This window comes from Lutjanus erythropterus, chromosome 1, assembly GCF_056507025.1.
Source record: "Lutjanus erythropterus isolate fLutEry1 chromosome 1, fLutEry1.hap2, whole genome shotgun sequence".
In the NCBI taxonomy this organism is placed as follows: domain Eukaryota; kingdom Metazoa; phylum Chordata; class Actinopteri; order Lutjaniformes; family Lutjanidae; genus Lutjanus; species Lutjanus erythropterus.
Window position 1 is genome coordinate 36,515,244 of NC_139317.1, and position 13,543 is coordinate 36,528,786.

At 39.8% G+C, this 13,543-nt stretch overlaps 1 protein-coding gene across 7 annotated transcripts in view; it reads left to right on the forward strand.

The window, feature by feature from the left end:
- LOC146333220 (transcription initiation factor TFIID subunit 4) overlaps positions 1-13,543 on the forward strand; it is a 122,000-nt gene that overhangs the window by 23,544 nt on the left and 84,913 nt on the right. For all 7 annotated transcript variants that reach the window (XM_084720977.1, XM_084720994.1, XM_084721012.1 and 4 more), the window contains 3 exons: positions 844-1,053; positions 8,956-9,031; positions 10,861-10,975. In XM_084720977.1, the coding sequence (XP_084577103.1) occupies positions 844-1,053; positions 8,956-9,031; positions 10,861-10,975 (401 nt within the window). The remainder of the gene's footprint in view (positions 1-843; positions 1,054-8,955; positions 9,032-10,860; positions 10,976-13,543) is intronic.

Sequence of the window (13,543 nt, forward strand, 5' to 3'; positions counted from 1 at the left end):
TAAACTTGCCATCTACACCTGTCTCATAATAGCCCTCTTTACTTTGGCCCCACATTGACAGTTAACCGGGCCCGTTAGCTACTTTCTAAATTGACCTCTAAGATAAAATTGCCTCCCGAGCTGCTCCGTAACCTGCCCCTTAAATCATTCCCTGACCTGGCTCCTTAAGCTGGACCTCTCGTTTATGTTCCTAAACTGACCCCGTAAAGTAGTCCGTTCCGTGGCACCGGGACCAGTGATGGCTAGGCCTGACAGTAGACTGATACACACACACAAACATACACACACCCCTCTGGCCTGACTTCTGACTGTGTGTGACAGTGGCCCCCGCAGTCGTCCCTGCCAGTAGCCGGCAGGTTTCTCCAGCCAACCGTGATGAGCGTCACATCAAGGCGCCCGACCGCCCAACCCGGCCACAAACACATGTTGTCATGCAATGTTAGGTCGCTTACGTCAAAAATCTGCCTGAAATAGTCTGTATGGAGCAACATCAGCTCCTCAGGTCGGCTGTGACAGAGGGTTATCAGAAGTGTCTGATTGCTATGTTTCATGTATATATACGATATTAAACATACTGTTGGTTTATTGTCCTGAAAATCTTCACTGTAAGGGTAAATGTGTTTTTGTAATATATAACACCACATGAATAATTTTGTGAGAAATGCAAGTTTTGTCCCATGTCTCAGCAGGTGCTTATTTAACTGCCTGTAACCATCTTTTAGTGATAGCATTATGCTAAATTAGCCAGTGACCACAGCAGCATTTGTTATGATATTTTCTCATGCATGTCTGTCTGCTCTACTCTTTGACTACAAACTGTGGCCTCTCTCTGCCCGTCAACAGAAGAGCCTCCCGGCCCTCAGGCTGTCTTTGCTGAATAGTCAGCAGTCCCTGACCCAGCCCCCGCAGCAGGGAGTCAAACCAGCACCCGGCGGCAACCCCCCTGCCATTGTGGCTGGGCCAGCTGTCCGCGTACGCCACCCGAACAGCGTCAGCACCACTGTGGGTGCCAGTGCGCTGCCCGCTGGGACACTCGGACATGCAGCTGCCATGGTACGTATGCAGCGATGCAGCACCCAGCTGGAACAACATAACACTGCAAATACAGTTATATCACATTATTTACATTTACAGTTTAGGTTTAAGATGAAATCAGTAACATTACAGTTACATTAAAGGGATAGTTTGGATTATTTGATGTGGCGTTTTATGATTTATCAGTCATTGTATGGGAAAAGTCTGTAACTTTACCTGCAGAACATGGGAGCTTCTGGTCTACCATTATTGATTTTGCCAATGGAGTTTGATTGGTTTTGAGAGAGCACTATTACAGTGGTAAAAATATTCTAATTATACATACACTTAAACTGATGTGGACTTTTTGTAGGTGTACCTTTTTTAAGGGGATAAACTAGTTTTTGTTGCTTATCCTGTCTACAGTAGCACATTGCTTAGCTTCCATGTTGGTGCTCCTCTCTGCTTCTCCTAACTGGGTGCATGCCAACCAACACGTGTCCCTGTGATACACTGTTTATCAATGAATACCTTGTAGATCTGCACTTAAAATAATCCAGTCTATCCCTTTAAATACACATATGTGTGTAAGTGGAAGCTGGATCATTGTAGAGTACAAGAGTGTAAATGGTCACAAAAATGTGAAGTGTGTGAGGATGGAGAGGTGAAGAGCCACAGTGGTCAGGTAATATATGTGACAAATACTTACTTACAAAATTCCTACATTCATTGAGAAGTGCTACAATGTGATGGATGCAGACCTGCGGGGTTGGTGGTGGTGGTGGTGTGTGTGTGTATGTGTGTGTTGATAGGTCTTATACAAGGCTGAATTATCAGGCAGGAGAGTGTCACAGTGCCATGGCTGGGAGTCACACGGCCAACAGTGAGTTAGAGTCGCATCGCTCACAGACTCACTGAGGAATCACTCTCAGTTCACCAGACAAAAAGGAGTTGTGGGAAAGGAGGACATGTACAGTAAGCTAAACAGGGAGCACTGAGAGAACAACCTGGACAGATCTCCTTGCAGATACAGGAACAACATTCAACCTCCACACAGAGAGAAAATATTTATTTTTCTAGGTGAGGACTTTATTGAGAACTCACACACACACATTGTAAACCACCATATTTACTCCGTGGAGCTGCTCATTGTGACCAAACTGTACTACTGGCCACTGACCAGAGCAGATGGTGGTCAGGCATGTGGCTGAAGGGCACCTTGTTGATAATTGTTTACTCCTGCCAAGACTTTTACAGCTGATGAGAAGTACCTGACTCAGGAACTTTACAGTAACAAAACAAAATCATTTCCTGTCCTTTTCAGTGCTACACTGAGTGTACACAAGGTGGTATATAAATGAAGTTTACTTATTTGTTTTAGGCCAACAAACTATCTGACTTGTTATTATTATATTAGTATGATAATTAAAAAGATAATGAAAATATAGTGCAATGCAAAGCCGCCATATAGAAATTAATTTTACTATCATGTATGAAAAAGACAATCATTAAATCTTCACATTTAAGAAGGTGGAACCAGCACTCTATTATTTGATTGTCAAATAGTTTTCTGGCCATTAACAAATGAATTAATCAACTTATCATTGCAGCTTTGCACTAATACTTTTATTATGTAGTGACATTATTTATTTTTGTGAGTATGTTCTTCAATTATTTTTCCTTTCTAATTCAATACATCATCATTTTCAAAAAAAAGAAAGAAAGAAAGTTTGGTGACTCATAATGGTAGTATCACAAAACAAAGTGTGGCAGACAGCAGTGCATGGCAGTATCGCCCTGCTCTTACAGATTTGATCAGGTGACACTAAAATTAATGTGTTAAAGTGGGGGGCTTTAACAACACTTCCTGAGGGTAGTGTCATCAGCAGGGTCTATACTCTTACCCTGTGGTTAAAAACATTCTTTACTCAATAATGTGCATTAAATGGCATGCCAGGGTATTCTTTTTTAAAAGATGTTTTTATTGAAGCAAAATAGACATCTTTTAGGTAACAGATACTGATGTGAAATTCAGACAGAGAAACAAACAAAGTAATATCTTCCACCCCACATGCACAGCCCTGGTATGGTAGAAATTTGTCCCTCATTTTTCTCTGAAAAATAGAAAAAATTAATTTAATAAAGTAAGGAATGCGGCCCTAATGTGTGTTAATATAGTATATATTACCACATTAAGGAGATAATAGAAGCATAGAAGAACAAGTTTTCATAATAACTCACTAGCCAGGGGGGCAAAAAAGAGCCCTGTATTTTTTCATAAGTTGCTGGTTTCTCACTTAAACTACACAAGCTCTTTTTAGGTGTAACTATAGGATGGTAATTTATTCAATCATTGCCTGTGCAAAAGAGGTTCTTCAGATTTTCAGTTTTGTTGAATACACTTTTTTCCAGCCGTGTCTGTGAGTAATATGACATATTTTTTATTATAGATCACATGAAGTCCTTGCGTGTCTCCCAAAATCCAGACTTGTGGATCAGGTAGAATTTAGAACATCTTAAGTTTTTCTACGGACACCTCCATCACAAATTTTACACCTCCAACAACAAGGAGAGACATTGTTGCATACTTTATGCAGTGTACGTGGGATCCTACACATTCTTGATATGCAGTATTGTGTAGCAGCTGGGTGCTGGCCACTGTTAGCCCCGCCCAGAACTGACTCTGCATATAGACCCTAGCAAATGTCGTATCGTCATTTTGTTTGACTATAGAGCTGCAACGATAAGTCAATTAAAATAGTATTTGGTCAAAAATATTATTCAATTTGTTGCCAACTATTTTGATAATTGATTAATTGCATCATCATTTTTCAAGCTAAAATTTCAAACACTTCCTGGTGAGAGCTTCTTAAATGTGAGGATTTGCTGATTTTCTTTATCATTTATGACAATAAAGATGAAATAAAGAAGCAATTTGAAGATGTCACTTTCAGCATTTTTCACACAATTTTCGTCATTCTATAGACCAAACAATCAATTTATCAATCATGATTGACAGATTAGTTGATAAAGAAAATAGTCATTACTTGCATTTGACTATATTACACTGCAAATTGTTCCTAAAAATGTCAGAAAGAGAAAATATTGTGGCCACATAGTGTGCTCAATCCCAGTCAGAGATCTTTTTGGGCAACCTTTCCCCTGGCAACTGAACAACTAGGGCCCAAGGTTGTGGGCAGTTCATCCAGTGATAGTGTGGGGATAGAGCTGAAGTTAGGCCAGGTAACCTGCAGGGTCCCGCGCTACACTCACAGCACTAATGCATTACCATGTGGGTGTGTGGGTAATGCTGTGTGTGTGTGTGTGCACTCGCACGTTGAAAATGCTGTGTTCACAGAGCACAGGCGTCTATGAACGGGTCAAGTGAGGTCAGACTCAGATTGGTCCAGGCAGAGGGGTGGGCGAGCTGGAGGGTTTCACTCTTTCTCTTTTGCATTTTTCCTCTCAGTCTTTCTCTCACTCTTCCTCCTCCTTCCCCCTCTCCCTCTCTTCCTCTCTCTTCTCACTATTTTCCTCACTAGTTTTTTCTTCTCACTTGATTTCTCTCTTTTCCTCCCCCCCCCTCTCTCTGCTCTCCCTCCATCTCTTTCAAACAGTTTCTCTGACTGTATCTACCCCCGCATCGCTCTCTCATCTCCCTCCCTCCACCCGTTAACCGTTGAAGGGTGAAGCGAGGTAACTAGGTCAGCCCCGGGTCAATTTTAAAGCAATGTGGCGGCCGCAGTCTATGTCCAGAACATGCCTCTGGTGTCTCTCACTCTCTCTCCATCTCTGCCTCTCTCTCTCTCTCTCTCTCACACACACACACACACACACACACACACGAATAAAACACCAACATAAGCTATCACACAAAACATTAGTAAATGATCGCCTCTGGCACATCAACAGTCTGAAACCAGACAGCAAGTTGAATTAGGCTAAAAAAGATCTGCTCTTACCACAGCAGTATGGGTAACATTTCTTACAGTCATGTGGAACATTTTTAAATGTAAATGTAATTAATGTAAAGTATAGTGACTGTAACTTAGTCTGTAGATATGACTTTATATTATCTAAGGTTTCTTCGATCCTTACACCTTCTGCACGAGGGCATGCAATTATGCATATTGATCGAAATGTTACTTTTAAGAGGTAAATACACTGTAACTGGAGATACTGTAGTTGATGGTAATATAACTCGTTTTGTTGCAGGATATCTGAGGTTCAACACATTTAGGGTAGAAAACAAAACTGTCAAATTCAAATATAATTTCGTAATTGGATTTCTTTTAAAATGACATCATCATTGATTATTAGCCTTAGCCTTTTGGTTTGAGTTTTGGGAATATCTGCTGTAGAGATGTCTGTCTTCTCTCAGACATAATGGAAATATGATGATGCAACGATGCAGCCCAGCATGTGATGTTACAACTGTTATCTGCCTACAAGAGCAGACTGATATATGGCCCTGTTTTATCGGCCTGACACTGGAGTAGTATTGGCTTAGTCTATATCAGTAGTGGTGTGTATGTTGACTGATATTCTTTTACAGAACATAATGTAGATAGTTTTTATTATTAGTTTTTATAGTGGCATGTTATGTGTATATACTGTATATATGTATATATGAATAATATATGAAGAATATTGTCCAATATATTGATATTAGATTTTTTTTTACTCCAATATTGACATCAACCACAAAAATCCAGTATGTTTACGTCCTGCGCTGTCATTAGCATGATACATAAATACATAAATAATACTGTGGGTGTTTTTGATTTTGGGGTGTCCTTTAAGCTGTGTGTGTGCTGAATGTGCATGTTTTACGGTCTTACCAGTTGCGTAAGTCAAATGTGTGTGTTCTTGTAACACACAGATTTTTAAAATATTAGCATGATAACTTTAAACAAACAAGACCATTGCCAAGACCCCCAGTTTTAAATTCTGTTTTTCTGGATTGGATTTTGTGGGAAATCACTGGTGAACTTTTTGAAGAATGCTAGCACTTATGATACCACTAGTATGTGACAAGTGTTAGCAATTATTCAAAATATACTGTGCCAAAAACTCAAGGAACAACAAAACCATGATAAAAGGTCCATGTTGTTGTTGGACAGAATTTATTTTTCTTTTCAACTTGAATTGCCTCTGCTCTCCTTCGTTAATAAAATATACCAGAAGTAGCCAGCCATGACCTAAACGTGCAAAAAAAAAAAATGTCATGAATTGTCTTTGGCAATGAATGTTTGAAGTATGTATGTTCATCTACAAAACAAAAAATAAACAAAATAAAATCTAAATAGTAAAATAAAATAATTAACCATGTAATATCATGTTCGATACTGACAGATTCAGGTAAAGTATCAAAACATTTTTATTGCAGTATATATATTACATATCATATGTATCATATTGTTTGCAATAATTTCTAATAAAATCTAGTAGTTACTGTCACTTTGATAATTGATGGTTGAAAGCAGAAAAACTGACATGAAAGATAAGCGGTGGGTTCACCCTCTGATTCCCAAACTTTCTACCTGACTTTTTTTTCGCCTTAACTGTGTCGCCGCCTGGCCAGAGGTGCTAGCTATCTCTGCCTGTGCTGAATGTATTTTTTTTTTTTCCCCCTCTCCCTCCCACTCTCGCAGGCCCCTGCAGTGGATCTCTGGGAAAAATGGCCTCTGTCTTTTTTCAGTAGCTTGAACAGTAATATAGCATGTGTCAGGGAATGGAAAACAAGGCTAAAAAATATGCAGCAAGAAGCAAACTGGTAGGAATGGATGGCTGAGCCCGAGGCTGGGCCCGTGGCTGCTACCAAGGAAGGAAGTGACTCTAATAGCCCAGCACAGCCCCCCCGCCCCCCCCCTGCTCCTTCTTCTTACTATTTCTCCCTCTTCTAAACTACTTTTTCACTGTGGTCTTGACTTCTTATTGCTTTTGTCTTATCTGGAAATACAAGCAAATGTAGGTCACGTACAGTGACAGAAATCCATCCTCATTGTGCATTTAAATTGATCCCCACATTCCCAGTTCAGTGTGGAGGGATAGCCACTCTAAAATCCATCACCCTTGTGTCTGTTTTGCATCTATCCTGCATTACCACAATTAATATTTTTAATATGTTACAGTAGAACAGAAATCAGGTTACAAAACTCAAGTGGCTCTCAGCTGGCTTGTCTCTGGATCATTTCTGGCAACTAAGTCTGAAAGAGGAGTAAAAATTGATTTCTCCCTGGCCTGTTCCTCATGGGGGTTTAGCAGCCATGCAGTTTCATACTTTTTAATCTGCCCTCTCAATTACAAATTGTTCTGTTCTTTGAAATATCACGTAGTCCAGGCATTTTACCCAAACGTGGGGGTCAAACTCACACAAATTGCAACATAAACAAACTCAATGTATTTTGTGTCCTTACTATATTCTGAATGAAAGAAAAACATGTGTTAAGGAATCATATAAAGGAAAAGTTTTGAAAACCACCTAAATATGATCCTATAAAAAAAATGCCTTTTTTAGAACAGACGTTTTGTGCGAAAAAGGGGTGAATCTCACACAACCCAGTGAGCATTTTCCTTCAAAAAGATACTTTTGTTAAAAGACGTTCAGAACAGGTTCAAAATTTAGATTTTTTTTATCGACTGCTTCAAGAGGAGGTTGACTGAACGTTCACATTTAGACCATATGTCACTGGGATTTGCAATAGTGACATTTAGACACATTTAATTATTTACAGTGTGCAGATATTAGCCATCATTACTTCAGATCCCCAAATTTTTCTGTTGAAAAAAAACCAAAAACCTGCCACCTCAAACCCCCGTTTTTGAGATGGAAGTCCTGTGTTTAACCCACTCATCCACCAGCAGTTTTGTTGCTCTTTCAACTTGCAACTAAACAAATGAACAAACTGATTAAACAAATTTGTTTTGTGACACATTCATTATAATTACAGTTTGCAATTTAATTTAGCAGATGCTAGTGTTGTAACCACATTTTAGCTTGTTTTTAACTAGAAATCAACATTGAAATCTCGAGTGGTTCTCTCTGAGCAGTTACAACTGAATCAATGTTCATTACACATGAAAGTCTCCTCTGTTACATGCAAAAAATAGCAAATAGTGCTTTCTTAAAGATTATTTTGCCTTTATTTTGATAGGGACAGCTGAAGATATGACAGGCAAGAGGGTAGAGAGAGGGGGAATGACATGCAGCAAATGGGTCACAGGGGGGAATCAAACCAGCGACCGCTGCAGAGGACCAACAGCCTCAGTACATGGGATAAACACTCTGGTTAAGCACCCTGGTTTGAAAGTTTCTTAACTATAACCTGATAGCAATCTTTTGCTTCCTGAAATAATGATTTAAATCAGCTTCACCATCTCAGTATAGTTTTATACAAGGCAAAATAAATTGTCATCAAATCTATATAAATGTTGGCATTTATTAACATAAATTTAAAACAAAATGATTTAAATATCACCTAAAATAGCACCTTTATATTACTTTTATAATATTCGTGAAATATCGGCAACAAGTCTTTTTTGGAGAATATCTGGAATATGAAATAATAATTAAAAAAATGTTTAATTACAAATATTTTGCAACAACACAAACACCAGGTCATTTTGACTCACTTATGCATCTTAGGGTTAAGAGTTTCTTGTTGATCGTGGGTACACTGAACCGTTTGTGTGGTCATCAGACAAAAAGACATGCATAAATCAATTTCATAAGGCGAGTGGCGATGGGAAATTGTGGTATCACGATCACAATATTTTTCAATACTTTCTCCCACTTAGATTTCATAAGACTTTCGGTGTGTTAAAAAAGGCATTTAAGAGACTAGAACAGTTGAAAGACTTTCTGTTGCAGTTTGTGTGGGGTCATAATCCCAGTATTACCACAAAAGTACGTAATCTTTATTGTTTTTCCTTCCTCAGGGTATTAAGACAGCAGGCACCGTCAGTGGTCAGGTCAGGATGCCCGTGGTGATCACACAGTCCGTCAGAGCGCAAGGTAAAGACATTCTCCAGCAACTTTTGATTGAATCTTCTGAATTTGATCTCTTGTATGGTACCTACCATTTTTATTTATGCATTCTTTTGTTCATGTGTCTCTCAGAAAAATAGAAATAAAATCTATGCAAGATTATAGTAAATTCAATTAAAGAGGAAGGATTTAGAAAAGAGTTCTGTAAATTTGGCGGGTTCGTATCTAAAGGTTCGGTTCCTGAATCAAACCAGTGCGAAGAAGATACATTGTTTCAATTTTCCAATTGCTCCACTTTACATTCACAAAGGTAAAACTCAAAGTGGTCCAGACATTCTGGACACCAGTCATGAGTGGTGGAAATTGTGATTTATTATTGGTCATCCAGTCAGCAGGTAAAAAGACAACAAACTGCCTCAATTCTACCTGAATGACGTACATCGTTGTGCACCGTCAGGTTGTGTTCTTGTTGGCGCTTATCAGGAGCACATATCATCAGATTTAAGAGGACCGTGCATATGAATGTCTCAGAAGACAGTGGGTTTTAAATAATTTAATAATGCAGACATTTCTCACTTTGTCATGAGTCCAGGTTTGTCCCCTGCCAGTCCAAATTCTGATAACAAATACGCTACAAGTTCATCAGTCACCAAAACAGGAAGGAGAAAGCCTTCTTTAACTAAAGAAAGGATACATGCAATGGTACGCTTCTGTGATTGGTTTAAATGGTCTTCACAGCAGAAATGAACCACTCCGGGGTCTACTTGACAGCGGTCAGAAACCACCCTTTCGAGGTGGACCAGTGAGTGGTTGTTTGGTCCACACCAGAGTATGACACAACCCAAAAGAACTGAACCAAACGCTTTATGGTTCAGTACAACCGGACTAAACCGCCCACGTTTTTTTTATCTTCTCTGACACACACTTTCCTCCTGTTTCTGGCCCTCAATTTTTACTTCTCCCAGTGAAAGGCTACGTGCTCGTCCAGATATTTCAAGATTTCCAAACTTTCGCCTGACCTTCTGGTTAAATAAAGAGCCAGAGAAATCGGTTAAACGCAGATAGCCATTAGTGAAACTCTAAATGTTCCCTCAGTAGGCTGTAAGATGTGTAAACAGGCAGGAGCCACAGAGAGAACAGGTGTTTTTTCCTGTCTGGTTATAAAGCCTTCTCAAACATTTGCGCTGCTGCTTACTCACACTGATTCACAAACACTCTTCCCACAGAAGCCCACAAATATCGCCCCAACACCAACCGGGCGTAACACTCCCCGAAGAGAGCTGTGTGCTCTCAGGTGGTGTGTGTAGTGTGTGTACGTGTTTGTACCTGTTTTTTTTGCTTGTGTGTGTGCGCATCTGTGTATGTGTGTGTGTGCGATTGGAGGTGCATACAAATTTGATCTGCCCCCTTCCCCAAGATTGCCTGCAGTGAAAGATCTGTAGGTTGTTTTATGCCCATAAATTGGAATGCGGGGATAGTTCTAAAAATACTTTTCTGTGCCTCTTGGCTAGGAACATGCCTGTTAAAATCAAGTTTAAATTCACTCTGGCAGTCCTTGTGCCTCTCTGGAAAACGTGTCTCGGAGCAGGATGCGGTTTAGGAGTGTAAGGAGAGCCGGTGAAGCGCAGTGATATTGACAGAGCGACGCTTTCCGCACCAACCTGGGGAGAGCGACAGTACCGCTCCCCCCCACCCCACCCCCCCTCTCCATCTACCCCTGAGAGGATGACAGACACAGTTGAAGGTAGTCGTTAGACAGGAGGATATTTGACGCAGATAGAAAGGGACACTTCAATGATAACATTACTCCTTTCCTGTTTTGTTTAGTGTTTTCTTCTTCTTCTCTTTCTTAACAGGCACAATGGGGAAGGGAGCCATCATCCAAACGGGCAAAAGTCCCGTGGGCCTGGCAGTGCAGATCTCTGGGAATCAGAAAAACAAGCTCAATGACCCTGGAGGAGGCTCTTTCAGGTACATTCTCGCCAGGAGAGCGGCTGCAGAGCGCCTGCTGTTCCCGGCAGTCGTCACATGGGGGCAGCATTTCACTAAGAAGCCTCCGCATGACTACAGGCTACACTCTCAGCTAAGGCTATGAGTGTTTATCCCAGTTGCCTGCCTGGCCACCTGGCTGCCTGCCTGCCCGGCTGCCAGGCTGGTTGATCGGTGGTCCTCTCCCTCTTGTTCTCTCTGCTGCGCCCACCACATAGCAACACACTGCCAGCCAATAGATCACCCTCACGATAGCCCTCCTTGTGTCAGTGTCACAACTCATCGACAGGATTACAAATGAGCTAAATCTTAATTTAGAAATAAGGTAATTGTGTCCAGATGGTTGGAATTTCTGGATGCGGTTCTGAAAATACCTTTTGGTTAAGTCAAACATACGGTATTTAGCCCGCAGCTTTGCTCTCTCCCTCTGTCTCTCTGGTCTTGTCTCTGCTTCAGCTCCGCTTTTGTCTCAAAACATAAAAGGTTCATCGCCCACATGCTGGCCTTTGTGGTCCACGTTTTGTGTGAGTCTTTGTGTATTTGTGTGTGTGCAGCCTATACGTGCTCGTGTGCATCTACATGTTTGCATACATGCCTCTTTTTCTGTTTGTTTGCGTCCCCGCATGAGTGCACATGAACATATGTGTATATCCTAAAAATCTGAGAGCACTGTTTATGTGTGTGTATCATATTGTGTGCATGCGTGCATCGACAGGAGCAGGGGTTTAGGATTGCCCTGGCGTGACCGGGCCGGGGCAAGAAGAGTGTCTGGGTCACATGGGCCAACGGGTTCATGGTAATGGCTCCCGTCTCCTGAGGGGAAAAGCAGCGCCCGGGGCTCTGATTGATAAACCAATAAATCTTTAGCTGCGTTGGTAATTAAGCTGTCAGGCTCGCTTGTTACTGACAACCTTTTTCCCCCTGCGGTGATCACAGTAGCCCTCAACACACAATCGCACTGGTTTCAACATGAGCCCAATAATGCACAGCGCCTCTGTCACGCATGTCTCTGACATTTTGGAGGAGATTTTCCTCTCATACAGGTCAAGTGATCGTCTGCACTTAATGTGTTAAACAAGGTACACAGTGCGTGCTCCCTCAACACCATTCATGTGTTCGTCCATGTGTTTGTGTACATGCAGGTCATTTGTTTCCTTCCAACAACACACACCTCAAGTCAAACATGAGGTCACTGAGGCTGATACGTATTTTAAAATTTAATGAGTGATGGACCTGTGTTGACTTTATCTTCATCTCATTTGTTTTTCACTCTTTTTCAGTCAGCAGTTTTGAGTGAAAATGCAGTACAAATTTTAAATATCATCTAGAACTGCAACAACTAGTCGTTTAATCGATTAGTTGTCAATGATTAAATTTATCACTGACTATTTTGATAACTGATTAATCTTTTTGATTCATTCTTCATGACAAAATGTCCAAATTCTGATTTCAGCTTCTCAAATGTGAATATTTTCTGGTTTACTTACTCCTCTATGGCAGTAATTTGAATATTTTTGGGTTGTGGTCAGAACAATTTGAAGATGCCACTGATCAACACTTTTCACCACTTTCTGACATTTTATGGACCAAAGAATTCATCGATTAATTGATAAAATGGTCAACAGATTAATCAATAGTGAAAATAATCTGTAGTTGCAGCCTTACTATCATCTTTAGTCTTAGTATCAGAGCCAAACAGATATATCGGTTGATCATTATTAGCCTATCATAACTATGTCACTTTATATTAAAAACTTTTTCTGACAGAACATAATGCACATTGTTTTTTAATTAATTTATTTGTAGTTTTAGAGGCTGTTTTTTGTATATTTTATCATTTTCAATTCAAGTTTAACACAGTTTTTTGTATTTGTTTGATTTTTTTTATAGTTATGTTTTTTATAGTGAAAGTGAGTGATGTCACTTTAAACAAAAAGTTTTTTGTTAACTATAAAGTATCCTGCCTCCATTACATATCTGTTATATATCTGTTTGATGAGTCGTTGATAACCATGCTTGAGAGATCATTGCAATATTGGCCAATAAATCAATATGTGAATTTTTCAACTTTCTAATATTGTTATTGGCCTCGGCCCCAAAAATCCAAATTGGTTGGGCTGTACCTACAAGGTTTATGCGGGTCCTTAAAAAAGTCTTTTAAAATTTAATTATAAGCCTTAAAATGTCTCAAAATATCTTTAATTTGATTTTGACAGGTCCTAAAAATTGATTAGATTATTAAGTTAACATTACTTTTATGAAGTAGCATTAACTTTGGCCTCACTAGATATGTAGAGTTGTACTAGTACACTGCTACGGGCTGGCAGGAACAGTATTTTGTTTTTTTTATGATTGCAAGTACACAAGAAAATGACAAAGGGTTATCTTGAATCTTTAACCTTTAAAAATGAGGAAAAAATTGTATTAATCACGTAACAACTACAAAATGAAACCAACTCCCATTTTCCATCATATCTTTCTTATGTGTTTGCCAGTATGGACGTGAAATACGTCTAAAGTGCCATTCATAATGGTTTTTAAAAAGTCTTC